This window comes from Hyperolius riggenbachi, chromosome 8 (assembly GCF_040937935.1).
Source record: "Hyperolius riggenbachi isolate aHypRig1 chromosome 8, aHypRig1.pri, whole genome shotgun sequence".
Classification (NCBI taxonomy): Eukaryota; Metazoa; Chordata; class Amphibia; order Anura; family Hyperoliidae; genus Hyperolius; species Hyperolius riggenbachi.
In genome coordinates, this window is record NC_090653.1 from 79,065,869 (window position 1) to 79,088,698 (window position 22,830).

The 22,830-nt window shown below is 42.3% G+C and overlaps 1 protein-coding gene across 2 annotated transcripts in view; it reads left to right on the plus strand.

The window, feature by feature from the left end:
- Positions 1-1,967: 1,967 nt before the first annotated feature.
- The window catches only part of LOC137528948 (cytochrome P450 2F3-like), a 51,704-nt gene continuing 30,841 nt past the window's right edge, over positions 1,968-22,830 (plus strand). Inside the window, exons 1-3 of one of the 2 annotated variants that reach the window (XM_068250753.1) lie at positions 1,968-1,989; positions 6,751-6,926; positions 11,494-11,656. In XM_068250753.1, the coding sequence (XP_068106854.1) occupies positions 1,968-1,989; positions 6,751-6,926; positions 11,494-11,656 (361 nt within the window). Of the gene's footprint in view, positions 1,990-6,750; positions 6,927-11,493; positions 11,657-22,830 lie in introns of those variants that run through there. The other variant, XM_068250754.1, reaches the window with a different exon arrangement.

Sequence of the window (22,830 nt, forward strand, 5' to 3'; positions counted from 1 at the left end):
CCCGTTTGCAGTTTGCCACAAGCCATGTGGGGGACACAGCAAACATGTGGAAGAAGGCAATCTGGTCGGATGAGACCAAAATGGAACTTTTTGGCCAAAATGCAAAACGCTATGTGTGGCGGAAAACTAACACTGCACATCACTCTGAACACACCATCCCCACTGTCAAATATGGTGGTGGCAGTATTATGCTCTGGGGCCTGGGGGTGCTTCTCTTCAGCAGAGACAGGGAAGCTGGTCAGAGTTGATGGGAAGATGGTCGGAGCCAAATACAGGGCAATCTTGGAAGAAAACCTCTTGGAGTCTGCAAAAGACTTGAGACTGGGGCGGAGGTTCACCTTCCAGCAGGACAAAAACCCTAAACATAAAGCCCAGGCAACAATGGAATGGTTTAAAACAAAACATATCCATGTGTTAGAATGGCCCAGCCAAAGTCCAGATGTAAATCCAATCAAGAATCTGTGGCAAGATCTGAAAACTGCTGTTCACAAACGCTGTCCATCTAATCTGACTGAGCTGGAGCTGTTTTGCAAAGAAGAATGGGCAAGGATTTCTGTCTCTAGATGTGCAAAGCTGGTAGAGACATACCCTAAAAGACTGGCAGCTGTAATTGCAGCAAACGGTGGTTCTACAAAGTATTGACTCAGGGGGCTGAATAATTATGCACACCCCACTTTGCAGTTATTTATTTGTAAAAAATGTTTGGAATCATGTATGATTTTCGTTCCACTTCTCTCGTGTACACCACTTTGTATTGGTCTTTCATGTGGAATTCCAATAAAATTGATTCATGTTTGTGGCAGTAATGTGACAAAATGTGGAAAACTTCAAGGGGGCCGAATACTTTTGCAAGCCACTGTATATATCAATGGGAACATGACAGTAAACATCTACTCTGCTCTTTATTTCATTCTTTTCTGCTAAATGTGCCTGTTATCAGCTCTGATAAGAATCACCGACTGAGCATTCAGTCTAGCTTTGCCCCGGAATGTTATAGCTGAGTCAGTCTTCTGTGATGTCTTTTCAAGCCTAAGCCCGCCCCCTCCTGGCTCTGCTTTCCTGCTACAAGAATACACACCAGGAAAGCAGAGCCACAAGGGGGCAGGCTTGGGCTTGAAAAGACAGCACAGAAGACTGACTCAGCTATAACATTCCGGGGCAAAGCTAGACTGAATGCTCAGTCGGGGATTCTTATCAGAGCTGATAACAGGCACATTTAGCAGAGAAGAATGAAACAAAGAGCATAGTAGGTGTTTACTGCTTCGTCTCTGGGTGTAGTGCTTTGTCATTGGTTCTCTTTAACACATGTAACAATCTGGACAATAGCATGTATTGGGGCTTTGCTATTCACCGCTAAAGTTGGAATGAAATTACACAAAAATTGCAAGAAATTTAGTCGAAATTATGAATGATTATACGAGATCAATTTAATTCACAAATCGTAATTATGTATAGACATAATTGTGAAAACGTACACAAAATTTAGAGTAATTGGAATTAGCGGATTACGATCGTCACAAGAAAATGACGTGCCAAACACATCTCCAAGACCATTAGACATGGAACCTTGGACACCATCTGTACCACGGTAAGTGTGAAAAAGCTATAACTGAGGCATACAGAAGGGATCGTCTTCTTCAATAGAAACCCAAAGTTTCTGATTATTTGCCACACTGTACAAAACAAAAATCAATATGTTGATGTTGCATTGGGCTTTAATGAACCACAAGTCTACGTTGGAATGGATTCCGAAAGCAGCCTGAAAAACATTTAACAAAGGTGTGTATCTGTAATTTAATTCTCGAAGGAGTATTATCTCACAAGGGAGGTGTTCACTGAGCTTTCTATTCTGGTGTTGGTTTAGAAAACTGCAAAACCCTCATTAGGCAAAAGTTTCTCTGAGTGATCCTCTGCAAGGGAAATTCGCTTTGATTCCATCACGTCTCCACCGTGGCCGAAGATCAAACATGTTGTCTAATATCGTGACAGGTCAGGAAAATTTAATCCTATTCAGCCTTGTAACTGGAGGTGAATAATTAAAGGGTAATAGGAAGCTATGCTGTCATTTCAGTGGGGGTTTTTTTAGCTATCATTGAAGAATTACCTTTGATGTATTTTTGAGGTGTGTTACTTTTTATGTGATTTATGTGCTGAATTGCAGTTTATTTACTAAATTTTAAGATTTGTAGCGTCAGGAAATGTGCAAAGGCCATATGGGCCACGGTTTTGTGCGGGTTGGGGAACACAGAAGAGAGTGAGTGCTGCACTTTATGAGGAGCTGCACATGGAATAGGAAGCTGCATGTGGATGAATGGGGCATCACGTGACAAAGGGGGCATCACACATAATGAGAGGGGGTTGCTCCACATGGAATGGAGGTGGGATTGCACATGGTACAGAGGCGGCTACTACGTATGGAGAATTTATTATATTAGAACTGGGGTACCACACAAAGTTGGCCTGTGGGGGAAAATAAGATAAATCTAGCCCTAACTAGATTATTATTTAGTATTTATATAGAGCCAACATATTCTGCAACACTTTACACAGTGTATTATCTAGTTACTAACTGTCCCTCACAGGGGCTCACAATCTAATACCTACCATAGTGATATGCCCATCGGAGTCTGGGGCCAATTTTAGGGGGAAGCAATGAACTTATCTATATGTTTTGGGGATGTGGTAGGAAACCTGAGTGCCCGGGTGAAACCCACTCAGAGGCGGGGAGAACACACAAACTCCTTGCAGATAGTGCCCGGGCTGAGATTCAAACCAGGGAACCCAGCGCTGCTAGGCGAGAGGGCTTTCCTCTATGCCACCATATTACTTTGTAATGATTCTGCACTTCTTGATCAATAGCGTCTAAGAAAAAAAACACATTGAGAGCATACTATTTCTTCATGCTCTGAATGAAGTAAACTTTAAAACATAGTTATTTATCATGTATGAATAAGAGATTAACACCGCTCACAACTCTGCATGACCAACCAGGAGCAGGTTTAAAGTGAACCTCCAGACTAAAAATCAACTCAGCAGAACTGAAAAGGCCTGGTGTTTCTTTTCTTATAGAAGTCTTATTTTTAGCTGCATGTTTAGCTAAGCTCTGCCCCATCAAAGAAAACTGCCCAGGCTTTTTTCCCCTGATATTGTGCAAAGCATGATAGGATTTCCTATGTTGTTATTCATGTTGCCTAGCAACTGGGAGGGGTGATCAGGACACAGGACAGTTGGAACTGTGTCTCATGCTCCCTGTCACCTTCTTTCAACCAAAAAGATGGCTGCCCCATAAAATCACAAACATTTGCCTGTTCTTTAAAAACAGGGTGGGTAAGAGATTATATTACCTATGTATTTTAATTAACATAACTAATGTAACTTAATGACAGTATGTTTGTTTAGGCTGAAGTTCCTCTTTAAGGTTCAGCAGGACCAGATATAAGTATTTTTGAAAGTTTGGAAAGTAAAAGAGTCCAATCTTTACTTCAACATGGTTACGGACATAGACTGAAAGCTCACGTTATGTATCGGAGCTGCAATTTCTAGTTAGTCATATCCACTCTTTCAGAGTGGGTAGTTAGCACGTAGTAATACAATATAGGATGTACAATGCCTCCATTTATGAAAATCCAATATGGTGTATTTACTATGTACATATAAATTGACATGCTAATGCTAAATATGGAAACGAGGGCCTTAAACATGAACTCACAAATTATTAGATTTTAAATTTTGAATATCTCATTTGTGTCTGATAAATATCGAATTTGTTGCTATTAAAGCTGTAGCCACCAAATAGATTGAGCATTTTAGTGATTTAATTAAAAGTTAAAGAAAATGTGGTTGTAATGTCACCTGGTAAGTAACAGCCATTGGGCCATATGCAATTCCCTTTTTCACCTGAGTTTTCTCCTAAGAGATAATTTTTAATCTTTGATTTAAAATGACTTTCCAGGACTCTTCAAGTAAAAAAGTACCACAAAGTAGGTGAAAAGGTACCATCAAAATTATTTTGAGTATTTTCTTGCTTTCTGGTGGCTTGAAAGGCATTTTATTGACAAGTTTAAAAATATCACCTAAGAGTATGGCCCATTTTCACTTAATGATCAATCAAGGAAACGTTTTGTTTATGTTAGATGGAAAGTAGCCCTTACCTAATTCACTTAGGCCCATATGCAATTCATTTTTTCACCTGAGTTTTCTCCTAGTAGATCATTTTTCATTTTCTCTTTAAAATACGTTTTCAGCACTCTGCAATTGAAAAAGTACCAAAAAAGTAGGTGAAAAATACTGTGATAAAAATCTTCTGAGTATTTTCTTGTTAGCTGGCGGTTTAAAAGGCATTTTATTGATAAGGTGTGAAAATATCACCTAGGAGAAAATGTAGGAGAAAAAATTGAATTGAATAAGGGCCACTGTATCTTCTGAGGACCGAGGTTAGCAACACATTGTATGCAGGAAGGAGGGTGGGGTGAGTAAGAAATTATGCCCTTGGCAAGTACTTGTCCAAGTCGGCCTGCTAGGCGGTCAGAGGTCGCTGTACAGTAACTAGATTCTTGGCAGAGGAAGCCATCACTAGCCATCTCAGCCAAGAACCATCTACCATGTGAGCAAGGCTCACCTGATAAGTAACCCAGTACTGTTACAACCTTTTTTTATTTTATTTTAATTATTTATTTTAGTATTTATATAGCGCCAACATATCACACAGCGCTGTAAAGAGTATATTGTCAGAGGGGCTCACAATCTAGTCCCTACCATAGTGATATGTCTATGTATGTATCGTATAGTGCATGTATCATAGTCTAGGGCCAATTTGGGGGGAAACCAAATAACTTATCTGTATGTTTTCCGGGTTTGGGGGGAAACTGGAGTGCCCAGAGGAAACCCACACAGGCACAGGGAGAACATACAAGCTCCTTGCAGATGTTGACCTTGCTGGGATTAGAACCAGGGACCCAGCGCTGCAAGGCGAGTGCGCTAACCACTACACCACCGTGCTGCCCCTTTTGGTGTTCAGTTATATATAGAGATAAATGCCCAATGAAAAAGAAACTTGGAAGGGATAAAAAAAAAGTATTTGGGAATTGCAAGCATTCAAGAGTACTAAGAATAGTTAAAGCTCATTTAAGTGGGATTTTAAACTGTTTCTTTGGGCAGTCTTTATGCCAGCTTTCTTTTATAGAAAGCCTCATTCACCTATCCTTACAAAATCATAGCATGTTGAAAGGAGGAGACCTCTGCATTTATATATACATTGGTGGTGTGCCAAAAAGAGTACATTGCATGTTGATTGTTGATGACTATTTCTGCCGCTGTGGAGATCATATTACCTAAAACAGTTTTCACCATAGATTGATAAAGTTTACAAATTGGTGATTTAGAGTGAACACGAGGTGAAAATAAACGGATGAGTTAAACAATTGTATTTATGCTCCTACCCTTTAAAATTACTTTTTAGATATCCCAGCCAGGGTCTTTTTTATATTTAGACATTTACAAACTAGATTCAATGTTTTGTTGCCTCTGCTCAGTGGCAGCCAAATAAGTGTCCCAGAGTTAAAAAAAAAAAAAAAAGGTCAGTAGTTCATGCATGCTCTCTGAAGTTGTATTCTGCCAGGAAAACTTTTATGGCTGCAATCTGCATTTCAGTGATGTTTACTATATTCCCGAAAAGCTACTGGCAAGACAGAAGCTGTCACTTCCATGCCTAGAAGTTAACTCTTTTAGACAGCAAAATAAAGCAAGTAAACAGCCTGGTTATTAAAGTGGACCTGAACTCTAACAGAGGACAGAGGTAAAACAGAGAGGAATGCACCCTGTATGTATTTAGAGAGTTTAGTCTGACTAATTCCCCCTCATCTGTGACTAAACACAATTTGGTATTTGATCCTTCAGCTGTGTCAGCTGCCTGCCACGGCAGAGAGGTAGTTGGTAAGCACAGGATGTTAACAATATGTCTGCTTCCATGAAAGCAGGAAGAAGACAATCTGAAGATTTATTGCAGGATTTGTATCAGTTGTAACAATGAAATGCTTTTCTTTAAAGGTTAATATGCTGTTGAGTATGGGTTAGAGCCGAGAAGAAGTTCAGAGTTCAGATCGGCTTTAATATGTTTTGCAATCTACATACATATGTTTATCTCATCATGTCACATGACGCCTCGCCTTAAAGTGAACTAGAGATGAAAATAAACTAGTAAGATAAACAATTGGATCTGTCCTTCTACCCCTAAAAATGACTCTTTTAGATATCTCAAGGTTATATTTTATGTATAAACATTTACAAAACAGATTTAATGTTTCATAGTCTCTGCTCAATTGCAGTGTCTCAAGAGTACAAGAGTGAAAATACATCAACTATTGACCTTTCTATCTTTTAATCTCACAGTAAAAAGCCCAGGTATCTACTTAGGAAAGTGTTTATATAGCTGTAATTTAATCAGTGAGCCGAATGAGTCCTGACTGGAGAAAAACTGTCAGTTCCATTGCTAATTATAAACACTTTCAGGCAGGGAAAAAAGATAAGGAGCACAGCATAAGTGTCTGTATGCTTGCCACTGTATATGCACATGTCTATCTCACCATGTCACATGTCATCTCTGGTATACTTTAAATTAAAACTTTAATTCAGGTCCTAATCCCTGCTAGAAAAAAAAATCCCTTGGTCAGTGTGTAAAAGGAGTTTTTAGACAGATAATTTAATATTAAATATGTAACATAATGAAATAAAATTATTTATTTGAATTTATAGGATGGGAAAGGGTAGAATTACGCTCTATGACCATTGCATTGGTTGTTCTATGTTTGTCCTTCCTGATGTTTCTCCAAAGACGGAAGGGAAAGCTACCATCAGGTCCCAGAGCCATTCCAGCACTGGGCAATCTTCACCAGTTGAACACCAAAAACATGGTCAAATCACTGGAAGAGGTAACTATATAACAGACTAAAAAGAAAAGGTATTTGACTGAGTATTAGAAATGGTATACATTTTTTTTCTGGTGTCTGGTATTCTCAATTTGAATTTAAGATGTTACATTTTAACTAAGTGCGCATAGCAGCCATGTCAGTGTGGCATAAAATCTGGTTTTTTCAGCTCCTAACAAAAATAAAAAAAATTTAGCACTCTCCTATTGCTTTGGTAGTTAAAAGTGTTTTGACTTCTATTAACTTTTTGCTCCACTGAGTTTATTAACACTTGCAATAAAAAATGTTTTGAACATAGGTAGGTTCTAGGTAGACTTAGTAATATGGTCCCGTGTTTATCTCATCATGCCACCTGTCAGGTCAGGTGTGGTTTAACTATTATTTTTTGTAATGTACCAGTATTATCATATGTGTAAAGTTGTGAAAGCTGTAGCGATCAAATAGATTCAACATACTAGTGGTTTCTCTTTTCATTAAAGGTGAATCCAACACAAGTTGATTCTGGTTATACATATAATGATTTACTGGACTGTGCATAGTTTTCTTGCAAGATCTCAAAAATGTCAGTTTCTTCTTTAGGACTGACACAGAAGTTGATCACACCCATGGGCGTAACAATAGGGAATGCAGTCCCTGCTCTTGCGGGGGGGGGAGGGGGGGGCTGGAGGGGTCGCAGCATGAGGGGAGATCTTGATAGCACAATGGTGGGGAGGGGGGATAGTCCCCCCCTCCCTCACCTTGGGCTCTCCCCTCTGCGCTCCCCTCCAGCATTGAATAAAGCGTATGCAGGCGGCGGGCAGCATCAGATACATACCTTCCTTGCATTCCAGCGCAGATGTTGCTCCCTCTAGTGTCTGATGCGACTTCCTGTTTATAAAGGAAGGTATGTATCTCAGAATTTCTGCAGGGGGGCAGGGGGGCCCGGCGATTCCTAGTTACGCCCCTGATCACACCAAACAAAACTGATGGCTATATGCTTTATATTGTACATGATTTTGTAGGCTATCGGCAATATACCTCCAATGCTATTAAGCCACACTGCATCTTACTTCCTTTGAAATGTAATAGACATGATCAATACCTAGCTATGTTCAGCAAATAAAGTATTACAGTAAAGAAAAACACAGTCGATAAACAATTGGAATAACTAGTCAGTGCACAATAACAGAAAACGACAGACTGGGATGTGCAAAGAGGAAGCAGGAGATTTGGGCGCATGAGACAAGTGGACAAAAAGGGCACCCAATTCACTCCCATTATAAATATCGTTTAATGGGCGCCGAACAGGGAAAAAAAGGCGCCGGAGATTATTAACGTTTTAACAAACGGCGCCCGGAGATTTTTAAGGATTTATAACTATGTTTGTGATGATTTAACTTTACAAAATGAGCCCGTGACGAATAACGTTTATGAAGATACTAAATCACTATTTCTAAAACATTTCTAAAACATTATTATCCACCCAAAAAAATTAATTACATTTTTTTATTTACATTTTTTATTTATTAATGTCTGTAAAACATTATTATCCATAGGGGGTCTTAGGTTTAGGCACCAACTGGGGGTCTTAGGTTTAGGCACCAACAGGGGGGTCTTAGGTTTAGGCACCAACAGGGGGGTCTTAGGTTTAGGCACCAACTGGGGGGTCTTAGGTTTAGGCACCAACAGGGGGGTCTTAGGTTTAGGCACCAACAGGGGGGTCTTAGGTTTAGGCACCAACAGGGGGGTCTAGGGGTTAGGGATAGGTACAGGGAGGGTTTTTAATAAACGTAAATATAAGTTTCAGTTTAGAAATAGGGAAGATTAACGTTTTAAGAATTGCCGATCTGTTGCACATTATTTAGTGATTTATAAATTCTTAAAACACTATTTGTAAACGAAATTCTACACAATATTTCAATAAACGATAATACTGTTTATCGTTTACACCACGCGCCCTTTTTCCCGACGCCCTTTTTTGATGTACGCGCGCAAAGAAGTCAGCGATTGCATCTGTGTGTTTTATGTCTCCCAGCCTATCAGGGCACAGATAAAAGAGAAAAGCCGAGAGCCCAATATAGTGTAGTATGTATTGGATCAGATGGGGGGAGAATTAAGGTGGGTAAGTATTATACTCACAAACATGGGTTACCGCTCAGGTAACCACTGTATACGCAGGTGGGGAGATTAGACCTGTCCCCACTCAGGATTAAGATGTCGCTCTCTGAAGAAGGAAAAAAAGGGGTTTGGTCACCCTTCCACCAAGGGTGGAGTATCTTGATTCAATGGATATACAGAGGCGCCAAAAGAGTAAAAAAGCATAAAATGGTTAAAATATTTTGGTGGTGGTGGTGGACCAGCCACTCAAAAAAGGACTTGAAACTGTCGCTTGGGTACAAACAGTTTATTCACATACTCCACGAAAAATATTGCAACGCGTTTCACGGGCAAGGTCCCGCTTCATCAGGCATTCAGACACGGGAGTAATACACTAGCGTCGATCTGGTATACGTTCGGCACCTCTGTGGTGCCGAACGTATACCAGATCGACGCTAGTGTATTACTCCCGTGTCTGAATGCCTGATGAAGCGGGACCTTGCCCGTGAAACGCGTTGCAATATTTTTCGTGGAGTATGTGAATAAACTGTTTGTACCCAAGCGACAGTTTCAAGTCCTTTTTTGAGTGGCTGGTCCACCACCACCACCAAAATATTTTAACCATTTTATGCTTTTTTACTCTTTTGGCGCCTCTGTATATCCATTCTATCAGGGCACAGGATCACCATAAAAAAAAAGCTGCAAAATTTAAAATACAGGAAAACACATGAATGATTAAAAAGTACATTTCTCTCAGAGTAAAATGGGCTATAAATCACTTTTCTCCCATGTTGGTGTCACTTACAGTAGGTGGTAGAAATATGACACATCTGGACTATCCCATCTCCTCATGGGTATTCTCAGGGTTTTATTTATTTGTAAAAGCACTTAGAGAATGGCAGTTGCTCAGCCCAACTGCCAGAACAGTGTGCAAACCGCTAGAGGGGTGCGGTCAGGCATCTTTGTACCGATCATTTCCAGGAAGTGCTTTTGTAAAGAATAAATGAAATACTGAAAAACCCCCATGAAGAGATGGACTAATCCAAAACCTGTCAGTTCCATCACATTTCTACCAACTACTGCAAGTGAAAGCAACATAGGAGAAAAGTATTTTATGGCTCATTTTACTCTGGAAGAAACCTACGTCTTATTTGTATGTGTTTACATGTAGTTAACATTTTACAATTTTTCATGATAGGGGTCCTTTAACCTCCTTAGCGGTAACCCCGTGCTGGACACGGGGTAAGCCGCCGGAGGGTGCCGCTCAGGCCCTGCTGGGCCGATTTGCATCATTTTTTTTTCAAACACGCAGCTAGCACTTTGCTAGCTGCGTGTTTGTTGTGATCGCCGCCGCCCGCCGCCGATGCGCCGCTACCCGCCGCAATACATGGGCCCCCCGCATACCCTTTGCGCAGCCTGGCCATTCGGCGCCAGGCTGCACTATGGGGTGTATCGGGATTCCCTGTTGACGTCACTCAGTTCGTCGCCATGGTGACAGGGGGAAGCCCTCAAGGAAATCCCGTTCAGAACGGGACTTCCTTATGGGCAAGCGGCGCCGGCGGCGATCTGAAGGTACGTGGGGACACCGCAGGGAGGGGGAAGCATATAGCTAGCGCTAGGCTAGCTACATGCTATAAAAAAAAAAGGTGAGAAAAACCCTCTCGCGGCCGCACAGCCGCACGATTCATACCGCCAGGGAGGTTAATTTGAAATGTGTGAGCAGCCAAATTAAACCAGTGGTTATACTTCGCCATGAATCTAGGTTTTATATTCATATGTTCATTTAGGGTCTTGGACAGTTTCAAAAATTTGCATTCAAACGTTTATCTTTCCGTTGCAGATTTGAAATTTCCTTTTAGTTTGCTTCACGTCTCTTCTGAGGCTGTCGTGGTGAAGGTCCCTTTCTTTGGTGCCCAAGCAGATGTAATTATAGCGCAGGGCCTGGCTACAAATAACTGCTTTCTTGCTGTGTGGTGGTTGGAAGCTGTCTCTCCTCAAATATGAAGGCTTGTCTATGGGCCTTTTTTGTATACAGCAGTCTGGACTCCAGAGAAAGGCCACCCTTCAACATAAAAAGAGTAGTAGGGGTGTCTCAGTACCCTAGAGAAAAAGACACAGTAGACAAAAAAACAGGAGCCCAATAGCGCAATATGTTTTCATATTTGGGTTATCAAATATGAATTGTACTACTCACAAAGGCTATTTGCAATTGGCACTGTTATTGGCCTGAGGAGGCGGGCTTAGACCCATGAAATGCGTTGCCTGTGCTAAATAGAATTTTTTTTGTCTATACAAAGATCTCATCATTGAGTTAAGCCACCTAATTTTTTCAATTTTATCTTGTTTGTAATCCAATTTTATTCACACTGGGGCACCTCTTTACCCAAATTGTGTTCAACATAAAAAACTTCATAACATTCCTTGATGGTAATTTTTGTGTGTGTGTTTTTTTTCTGTACTTTCTACCATCTCTTTTGTTATTGTATATCTACAGCTGAAGGACAAGTATGGCCCTGTTTATACTATTTACCTTGGCCCAAAGCCCCATGTGGTCCTTTATGGCTACAAGGCAGTTAAGGAAGCTTTGGTGGAGCAAGCGGATAATTTCAGTGGCAGAGGCGATTTCCCTTCAGTCCACAGATTCACCCAAGGCAATGGTGAGAATGTAATCATTATGTTATGTGGAGAAATTCATAAATAGATCAGAAGAGACTGAAGACATAACTGGAGAGTAAAAAAAAAAATAAGATAAGGTTTTACTGCAGGAAAGTTTAAGGGGTCATTATTTCTATTTTTATTCTAAAAAGCTATATAACTGAAAATAAATTATGAGACTCTTTTTATTGCTATTAATGTTCTATTGATTATCCATACTATATATACAACTCATTATATCATAAGGTTATTCTTTGCTCCAGGTCTGCCTTAAAGCAAACCATGTGCAGCGCCACTTTCAGGGTACTCAAAAACCCACTGTGAACCTCGCCTTAAGAAAAACATTTCTAATGTACAGTGTGTGTGTGTGTTACATACACACACACACACACACTGACAATTGTTCTTGACAGAGCACAGCTATGCACTTTAAGGTCATTATAATGAAAAAAATAAATCTGTATTTTCCTTGCACACTGCAATAATCCTTCAAATACTGAAATCCTTAAAGGACAACTGAAGTGAGAAGAATATTGAGGCTGCCTTTTCAACAATACCAGTTGCCTGGCAGTCCTACTGGTCTATTTGGCTGCAATAGTGACTGAATCACAGCAGAAACAAGCATGCAGCTGATCTTGTCAGATCTGACAATAATCTCAGAAACACCTTATATGCTGCATGCTTGTTCAGGGTCTATGGCTAAAAGTATTAGAGACAGAGGATCAGCTGGATAGTAGTGTTGGGCGAACAGTGTTCGCCACTGTTCGGGTTCTGCAGAACATCACCCTGTTCGGGTGATGTTCGAGTTCGGCCGAAAACCTGACGGTGCTCGGCCAAACCGTTCGGCCACATGGCCGAACTAAGAGCGCATGGCCGAACGTTCCCCGAACGTTCGGCTAGCGCTGTGATTGGCCGAACGGGTCACGTGGTTTGGGCCCGAACGCGCTCTGATTGGCCGAACGGTCACGTGGTTCGGGTAAATAAATACCCGAACCACGTCATATCTCCGCCATTTGTCTGTGGGTTTAGCTTTGGGTAGGCAGGCAGGGTAGTTCGCTCTCCAGCCACGCTAGCCAGGGTCCCCCCCAGTCATTGTGTGTCGCTGCTGGGAACAGTAGTACACCGCTCGCTCAGCCACACTATATATAGCATTGTTTACTGCCACTGTGTACCTCGCTCAGCCACGCTATATATATAGCATTGTGTTTTCTGACACTCTGTGTACACGGCTTAGCCTGACTAATATAGCATTGTGTGTACTGCCACTGTGCACCTCGCTCAGCCACGCTATATATAGCATTGTGTTTTCTGACACTCTGTGTACACGGCTTAGCCTGGCTCTATAGCATTGTGTGTACTGCCACTGTGCACCTCGCTCAGCCACGCTATATATAGCATTGTGTGTACTGCCACTGTGCACCTCGCTCAGCCACGCTATATATAGCATTGTGTTTTCTGACACTCTGTGTACTTGGCTTAGCCTGACTAATATAGCATTGTGTGTATTGCCACTGTGCACCTCGCTCAGCCACGCTATATATAGCATTGTGTTTTCTGACACTCTGTGTACACGGCTTAGCCTGGCTCTATAGCATTGTGTGTACTGCCACTGTGCACCTCGCTCAGCCACGCTATATATAGCATTGTGTTTACTGCCACTCTGTGTACACCGCTCAGCCAGACTATATACCGTTGTTTACTGACACTCTGTGTACACCGCTCAGCCAGACTATATACCATTGTTTACTGACACTCTGTGTACACGGCTCAGCCTGACTATAAAGCATTGTGTGTACTGCCACTGTGCACCTCGCTCAGCCACGCTATATATAGCATTGTGTGTACTGCCACTCTGTGTACACGGCTCAGCCAGACTATATAGCATTGTGTGTACTGCCACTCTGTGTACACCGCTCAGCCAGACTATATAGCATTGCGTACTCTGCCAGTCAGTGTGTATATTGCTGGGATCAGTAATACTCCACTCACCGCCAACCACTATATGAGCTCACCATGAGTTCCTCAGAGACCTCCACTGTGAGCAGCACTCCCAACAACAGCAACAGCCAACGCCCCACGCAAGCTATAACATCCACCCCAGTAGCCAGTGGTCAGCAGCAGCCCTCTCCGGAGGAGAATGTTGTGTCCATCGGTCTGTCGCCAGAACGATTAATGAGGGCTGCCATTGAGGAGATGATGGGGCCTGATGTGGAGGAGGAGGTCTGGCTCAGGCCAGCATCCCAAGTTAATGTTGAGGACGATGAGGGGTCAGTGTCTGGGGATGTTGGGGTGGCAGAGGTGGTGGGTGGGTCAGACTCAGGAGAAGAGTTGTATGATGAGGATGATGATCGGGACCATCTGTATGTGCCTCAAACTCCGACCCCGGAAAACATGTTGTATCGTGTGTTTAGGTACTAAAATCTGTGTTCCCACTTCCCAGTACTGCCTGCAGTGCCCGGGTCCACGGATCCATATAATTTTTTGGGCAGCACTATCAAACTGTGGTACTATGAGTGAGTTGCCATGGTCCTTCTGTGCTGCCTGTCACACTCACCGTCTGTCTGCAGATGGATTGTTCAACACAGCTACGCCATCTGACATGTAGTCCTGGACCTTGACCATCTTCTCTAGGCGATTGGTGTTGGAGGACATGGCACTGCCCGATTGCTGTTCTGTGGGCTGCTGCATGGGTGTCAGAAAATGTTCCCACTCCAAGGACACTGCCAATACCATTCCCTTTTGGGCACTAGCAGCAGCTTGTGTTCTTTGCTGCCCTCCTGGTCCTCCTGGGTTTGCTGAAGTCAGTCTGTCGGCGTACAACTGGCTAGAGAAGGAGGAAGATGTCAATCTCCTCTCTAAAGTCTCCATCCTCAAGGGCCTGCTGGAATTGTTCCATTTTTGACCTGTCTGACACTTTCTTCAATCAGTTTTTTAACATTGTGTTTGTATAAACTGGGTATAAACCCAGTAATTGGTGTTGTCCAGATTCCAGAATAATGAATAATAATGAATAGTGAATAATGCGCGGGCCGCGTTCAATGCAGTCTAGCATGAATTGAGCCATGTGTGCCAGAGAGTCCTGCCAGACTCCTCTATCTTCATGTTCTTGTAAGCGTTGTGATTGTTGTGATGCACCATATTCGTCACCAGCATCACTTTCTTCCTCTTCTGCTGTCCTTTCCCGCTAAATTGTGGAAGTCCAACGTGCACCGCTCTGTCCCTCGGCAGTGGGGGCATCCAATTCCTGCTCCAACTCCAGCTGTTCCTCGTCCTGTTCTTTGTCATAGCTGGGACCAGCGTTTCCTGAGGCAGGTTGCCTGATGTTGGTATCATCACGCTGATCGTTTTCATCTTCAGAATCCCCCACTTGCATCATGCCAGCGGTTTCCATCTTCAACATTGATTTCTTCAGTAAACACAGCAGTGGTATTGTAATGCTGACTGTAGAGTTGTCACTGCTCAGTCACGCAACGTGGATTGCTCAAAATTTTGGAGGACTTGGCAGAGATCCAACATGGTGGCCCAATCAGATCCACAGAAGCTTGGTAGCTACTAGTTGCTGGAATGCGCCTCGGCACTGTGCAAAAGCGTGCTAGCATGTGCAGCGTAGAATTCCAGTGCGTAGGCAGGGACATCACCCAGCGAGCGATGGTGCGCTAGATTGAAGCGCTCCTGCATCTCTTGGTGAGTCCTTCAGAAGCGGTACTGGACTTTTAACAATGTTTTTTTTTTTTTCCTTCAACAGAAGATCTGCCACGTTGGAGTGAGGAGGACGCCGCCGACCCCGACACCAAGCTGAACCCCGGCGAACTCCAAGCAGAGGATCTTCAGGAACCCTCAAGGCTTTGAGCAAGCTGAGGAGGATCAGCAGTCCCGACGAGACCTCTCCTCATATGCGACTGAGTGCAGTGGAGCTCCCCAGAACAACCTCTCAGTTGTCACTTTGTCACTGGTCACTTTGTCACTTTGTCACTTTGTCATTTTGTCACTTTGTCAGTTGTCACTTTGTCACTGGTCACTTTGTCACTTGTCACTTTGTCATTTTGTCACTTGTCACTTTGTCACTTGTCACTTCTCACTTTGTCACTTGTCACTTTGTCATTTTGTCACTTGTCACTTTGTCACTTGTCACTTCTCACTTTGTCACTTGTCACTTTGTCATTTTGTCACTTGTCACTTGTCACTTTGTCATTTTGTCACTTTGTCATTTTGTCACTTTGTCACTTTGTCACTGGTCACTTTGTCACTTGGTCACTTGTCCAGATGATCTCGGTACACCTCCTGAGATTCAAATTCCTGCACACATTGCTCTGGGATTTGGGTGTGATGAATGATGCATCTAACTGGCCACCGGAGGCAATTAAGGCCTTCAAAACATTGAAAGCAGCTTTCTGTTCCGCCCCCATTTTGCGTCATGTTGAGTTGTTGACGTCATGTTCATCCTCGGCCTCGCCTTGCATTTCAGTGCGAGGTGCATTTTCCACAGAAAAAGGTTGTGAATCCGGGCACAACATTTGTGGCTGTTCCATTGACCTTTCACAGGTAGAAGATTGTGGGGGTGGGAATAGCTCCTCCGAATAGCCCATTGTGTCCTGAAAACTACTCATTGCATTGCTTTGCGCACACATTTTTTTGTCCTCATGCAAGGCCTGAGTTGCACCTGAAAGCGTGGCCTTCTCCTCCTGCGCCTCCTCCTGTTCCATCACGTCTGCTGCTGCTGGGTTAGCGTTGCCGCCCGGTCCCTGTTTATTGAACCTCTTATCTTTATTACATTTATGACTGCATGGCGGTAAAAAGCATGCTATCCGCACGCTTCTTGTCCTCATGCAAGGCCTGGGTTGTTGTGTCTCAAAAAGCATGGCCTTCTCCTCCTGCGCCTGCTCCTGTTCCATCACGTGTGCTGCTGCTGCTGGGTTAGCGTTACCGGTCCCTTTTCCTGGAACCTCTTCTCTGTATTACATTTATGACTGCATGGCGACAAAAAGCATGTTACCTGTGCAAAGAAACATGACATTTTCCACATTTAAAAGACAGTTTTTCCTTTGAAACTTTACAATCAATTTTCTCAAAAACTATAAGCTCTTTTTCAAATATTTTTTTTCCTCTTGTATCCACTCCCAAGGTGCACATACCCTGCTAATTTGGGGTATGTAGCATGTAAGGAAGCTTTACAAAGCACGAAAGTTCGGGTCCCCATTGACTTCCATTATGTTCGAAGTTCGGGTCGAACACCCGAACATCGCGGCCATGTTCGGCCTGTTCGGCCCGAACCCGAACATCTAGATGTTCGCCCAACACTACTGGATAGCCAGGCAACTGGTATTGTTTAAAAGGAAATAAATATGGCAGCCTCTATATCACTCTCGCTTCAGTTGTCCTTTAAAATACAGAATTAAAACTATGTGAGGTGAAAAACCTTTGTGAATTGATATCAAGTTTTTTTTTTTTTTTATAATTTACCAAATTATTACCCCATGTGTGAAAATCTTAGTGAATACAAAAAAAGAGAAATATTTTTAACCACATCAGGTGAGTTACTGCACATTACATTTTTACCAACACGACTTGGTGAAGTAAAGCCAAGAAGTCCAGATTTATTTAGATTTCTGTAAAAATAAAATTTGTCTGAAATTGGTTGTACTGTGATTATTTTTCTGGCAAACTGAAAATAAGGTCCTCAGACCCATAACGGTTATTTACAATATTTCATGACTGCACCCCAAGAAATTAATTAATAAATGACCTATGTGTCCTGCAAGAAGCGAAGCTGCCCAATCATTATGGCTTACATCACTGCAATCCTATTTTCCCATAAAGGAGAACTCAGAAAGATTATACATTTCACAAGTATTCATAATGTGAAACTCATCTGATGGGTTGTTATGGCTGCACTAACGTCAAACACAGCCCTGATACAACAAGGTTAAATGTGATACACTGTGTACTCTTATTTTTTTCTACTATGACCTTTTTGGTGACCTGGGAACTTATAATGATGGTATTAGCCTGTGCATGCCGCTACTAAAGAATGTAGTTCCATCCATTGTAGTCTCAGGAGTTCACAAAGATGTCCCCAAATAAAACCTGTGCATACCACTGTGGGATAAAGTTAATCTGCATAGAAAATATAAGAGCTGGAGAAATGTGTAAATGGATATCACATAATGTACTGAATGTACTGCATAAGCTACTTAGCCTGCAGTGTCTTAATAGCTGGCAACAAAATACTACTTTGACTCAGCACAACAAACAAAACAACTTTAATCCTGGGCGTTAAATGCATTTTAAATACACCACTATAAAGAGGGAACTTAAAGAGACTCTGAAGCGAGATTTACTCATAGTTAGCAGGGGCATGTGTGCCCCTGCTAAACCGCCGCTATCGCGCCGCTAAACGGGGGTCCCTTCACCCCCAAACCCCCCACTGCAACACTTGGTCGCAGACTTGGTCGCTCCTGGAGGCAGGGCTAACGGCTGCAGCCCTGCCTCCAGTCGCGTCTATCAGCAGCGCATCGCCGTCTCTCCCCTGCCCCTCTCAGTGAAGGAAGACTGAGAGGGGCGGGGGAGAGGCGGAGATACGCGCTGACAGACGCGCGTGGGGCAGGGCTGCGGCGGTTTGCCCTGCCCCAACCAGGAAGCGCTCCCCCGCTGCACCGAGGGGATTTGGGGGTGAAGGGACCCCCGTTTAGCGGCGCGACAACGGCGGTTTAGCAGGGGCACACATGCCCCTGCTATCTATGAGGTCTGAAGCGAGATTTATTCTCGCTTCAGACTCTCTTTAAAGAGGTTCCAAACGTATCTATTTTACCAGTTTCAGTTCTAGTCCATAAAAATTATATTTCGATTGATTTTAGAACTTAATAATTATTAAACTATTGGCAGCAGATTTGAAATACGGTTAAATGAAGTGTATCTTTACTCATAGGTATTGAAGCTGTACATATATAACCGGCAAAAGCAGAAATCCTGGAGCAAATGTATTATTATTAATTTTGATTTATAAAGTGCCAACATATTCCATGGCGCTATACAAAGTAAGAAACAAGCATGGGGTACATAGTAATACAGACAATGGTGTACACCACCAATATACAAAATACAGAATTGGTACAAAACACAGAATTGGTAATTACAGTGATGAAAGTAACATGAATAAAAAGTGTAACAAACTCCAAGACACAAAAGGGTGAGAAAGTCCTGCCTTTGTGAGCTTACAATCTAAAGGAATGTGGGGAACAAAAGGTGGGGTAGTAGTATACAATAATATATTCAAACTTGTATAGTGTGTTTTGGGGTCATCTAGTAGGAGTAGAACTTGGCCAGAGATTAAAGGAGGAATGGTCTATTGTAGAGTGTATGCTTATCCACAAAAGTAAGTTTTGAGGAAATGTTTAAAGATTTCAAATCTTGTATACACGTGAACCCCAGGGTGAATCTAATAAGTATGCTAGAATGTTTTACTGATCACTAATTATTATTTTATACCAATAGCATTACTGTTAATAGCAGGGCTGTGGAGTCGGAGTCGAGAAATCGGAGTCGGAGTCAGAGCAATTTTTAGGTGCCTGGAGTCGGAGTCAGGAAAAATGCACCGACTCCGACTCCTAATGAATTTAAACTGTAATTAAAATATGATAAAATGTTCTATTTCTCAGATAATAGTCATCATAAATAATTTATATATACAGTAATAGCTGTGCTTAGTCCACAAAAATGAAATAAACCAATCAAAAAATTGTTACTTGTGCTGCTTCAATAAAGCAGTCCCCGTATTTTTAAAGTCAGATATACATATCTGATTGTGACTGTATATATGATGTGTACATTGGAATCTTATAAATACAGTGGGATGCGAATATTTGGGAAACCTTGTTAACCGTCATGATGTTCCTGTATAAATCGTTGGTTGTTACAAAAATGTCAGCATAGATGTTATTTATTATATATACAGTGGGGTGCGAAAGTTTGGGCAACCTTGTTAATTGTCATGATTTTCCTGTATAAATCGTTGGTTGTTACGATAAAAAATGTCAGTTAAATATATCATATAGGAGACACACACAGTGATATTTGAGAAGTGAAATTAAGTTTATTGGATTTACAGAAAGTGTGCAATAATTGTTTGAACACAATTAGGGAGGTGCATAAATTTGGGCACCACAAAAAATAAATGAAATCAATATTTAGTAGATCCTCCTTTTGCAGAAGTTACAGCCTCTAAACGCTTCCTGTAGGTTCCAATTAGAGTCTGAATTCTTGTTGAAGGTATTTTGGACCATTCCTCTTTACAAAAACATCTCTAGTTCATTCAGGTTTGATGGCTTCCGTGCATGGAGAGCTCTCTTTAACTCACACCATAGATTTTCAATTATATTCAGGTCTGGGGACTGAGATGGCCATTCCAGAACATTGTACTTGTTTCTCTGCATGAATGCCTTAGTGGATTTTGAGCAGTGTTTAGGGTCGTTGTCTTGTTGAAAGATCCAGCCCTGACGCAGCTTCAGCTTTGTCACTGATTCCTGGACATTGGTCTCCAGAATCTGCTGATACTGAGTGGAATTCATGTGTCCCTCAACTTTGACAAGATTCACAGTCCTTGCACTGGCCAAACAGCTCCACAGCATGATAGAACCATCACCATATTTTACTGTAGGTAGCAGGTGTTTTCTTGGAATGCTGTGCTGTTTTTCCTCCATGCATAACACCCCTTGTTATGCCCAAATAACTAAATTTTAGTTGCATCAGTCCACAGCACCTTATTCCAAAATGAAGCTGGCTTGTCCAAATGTGCTTTAGCATACCTCAAGCGGCTCTGTTTGTGCTGTGGGCGGAGAAAAAGCTTCCTCTGCATCACTCTTGCATACAGCATCTCCTTGTGTAAAGTGCGCCGAATGGTTGAACGATGCACAGTGACTCTATCTGCAGCAATATGATGTTGTAGGTCTTTGGTGCTTGTCTGTGTGTTGACCCTGACTGTTCTCACCATTCGTTGCTTCTGTTTAGCCGAGATTTTTCTTGGTCTGCCACTTCGAGCCTTAACTTGAACTGAGTCTGTGGTCCCAACTGTGGAAACAGACAGCTGAAATCTCTGAGACAGCTTTCTGTACCCTTCCCCTAAACCTTGATGGTGAACAATCTTTGTCTTCAGGTCATTTAAGAGTTGTTTTGAGACTCCCATGTTGCTACTCTTCAGATAAATTTAAAATAGGAGGGAAACTTATTATTGACGCCCTTAAAGGACTTACAAGGCCAAAATGGCCAAAAAATGCCAAGTACCTGCAAGATGTTTAAATGCACGGAGGACACCGTCCGCGCCGGGTCGGGCTCTCATGCCGCTCCTAATATGGCCGCCGGAGCTGACCGCGGCTGCGCAGTCCGCATTGTCGCGAGTGCGGCTGCACAGCTCTAGGGCCAACCCCTCCGATCCAGCCGCGGTCTGCTCCGGCGGCCATATTAGGAGCGGCATGAGAGCCCGACCCGACCTGTGGGGTCGCGATCGGCATGGGGGGCGATTTCAGGAAGGGGACCCGGCGGAACTGCACGGAGGGCGCGGACGGCGTCCTCCGTGCATTTAAACATCTTGCAGCTACTTGCCTTTTTTAGCCATTTTGGCCTCGTAAGTCCTTTTAATACTCTTTCTCATAATTGGATTCACCTGTGTATGTAGGTCAGGGGTCACCGAGCTTACCAAGCCAATTTGAGTTCCAATAATTAGTTTTAAAGGTTTTGGAATGAATAAAATGACAACAGTGCCCACATTTATGCATCTGCCTAATTTTATTTAAACAATTACTGTGAACTTTCTGTAAATCCAATAAACTTCATTTCACTTCTCAAATATCACTGTGTGTGTCTTCTATATGATATATTTAACTGACATTTTTTATTGTAACAACCAACGATTTATACAGGAAAATCATGACAATTAACAAGGTTGCCCAAACTTTGGCATCCCACTGTATATATAATAAATAACATCTATGCTGTAAGAATAAAGCCTGATGTGTGTGCGCAGGTGTAGAACGCTCCCGGTGGCAGAGTGTGGCATGCGCACTATGCCCGACTGGCTCAAGTACCTGGACCCATAGCAGAAGATCCAGGTAGCAGAGTAGGACAGCGAGGGACTGAATAGCCTGAAAGGGGCTGGAGGAAACCCCAGGTATGTATAAAACTTTAATTTCATCTGTCTCAGGTTTACTTTGTTACACAGTAGTACTATACATATGCACTCCCCACAGAGCTGCAGGGAATCCACTGAGAATGTTGTGCATATCAAACACAGAGTTGTTGTCTTTCACCCATAAACCTGGTTCAGATTGTACCTGAAGAATGTGTAATAGAGGAAGAATCGCCTCATTCTCCTGCAGAGTACCTGCACATCACGTTTACATGTACCCACAGTTACATTGCCTAGGGCCTGGTCCATGTTCAGATTGTGCATGAAGAATGTGTAATAGAGGAAGAATCCACTCATTCTCCTGCAGAGTACCTGCACACATCACTCTTACATGTACCCACAGTTACATTGCCTAGGGCCTGATAGATGTTGTTTGTTCCTGTCTGTACCTTCTACAAGTACTCAAGGACTAGATTTAGTCTAGAGGCAGAAGATCCGCCAGATATCCAGGTAACTGGTATTGTTTAAAAGGGAATAAATATGGCAGCCTCCATATCCCTCTCACTTCAGTTGTCTTTTAAAATTCCTAAGTGCTGGCAGCTAAGAGATGCATTTTGCGAGTTGAGGAGTCAGAGTGGGAATCGGTGGAATCCTAACCTGAGGAGCCGGGGTTGGTGGATTTTTGTACCGATAGAGTTATTTCTTTTTAAGTTGCACAATAAGGGAAAGAGGCGCCCTGATTTGAATAAAAGCTTTTAAAACCAGTTTAAAAATGAAAAAGAAAAATGAGGTATCTTACCTCAATGACGAAATCTCTGTAAACTTACAAAAGATTTTTATTTGAGCACAGGCAACGCGTTTCGCGGGTCTGAGCCCGCTTCCTCAGGCCAATACAGTGCCTAGAACAGCAGAAAGAGTTCCTCAATGTACATTCAAAATGAAAGTTAAAACAAAACCTCAAATAAAAATCTTTTGTAAGTTTACAGAGATTTCGTCATTGAGGTAAGATACCTCATTTTTCTTTTTCGTTTTTAAACTGGTTTTAAAAGCTTTTATTCA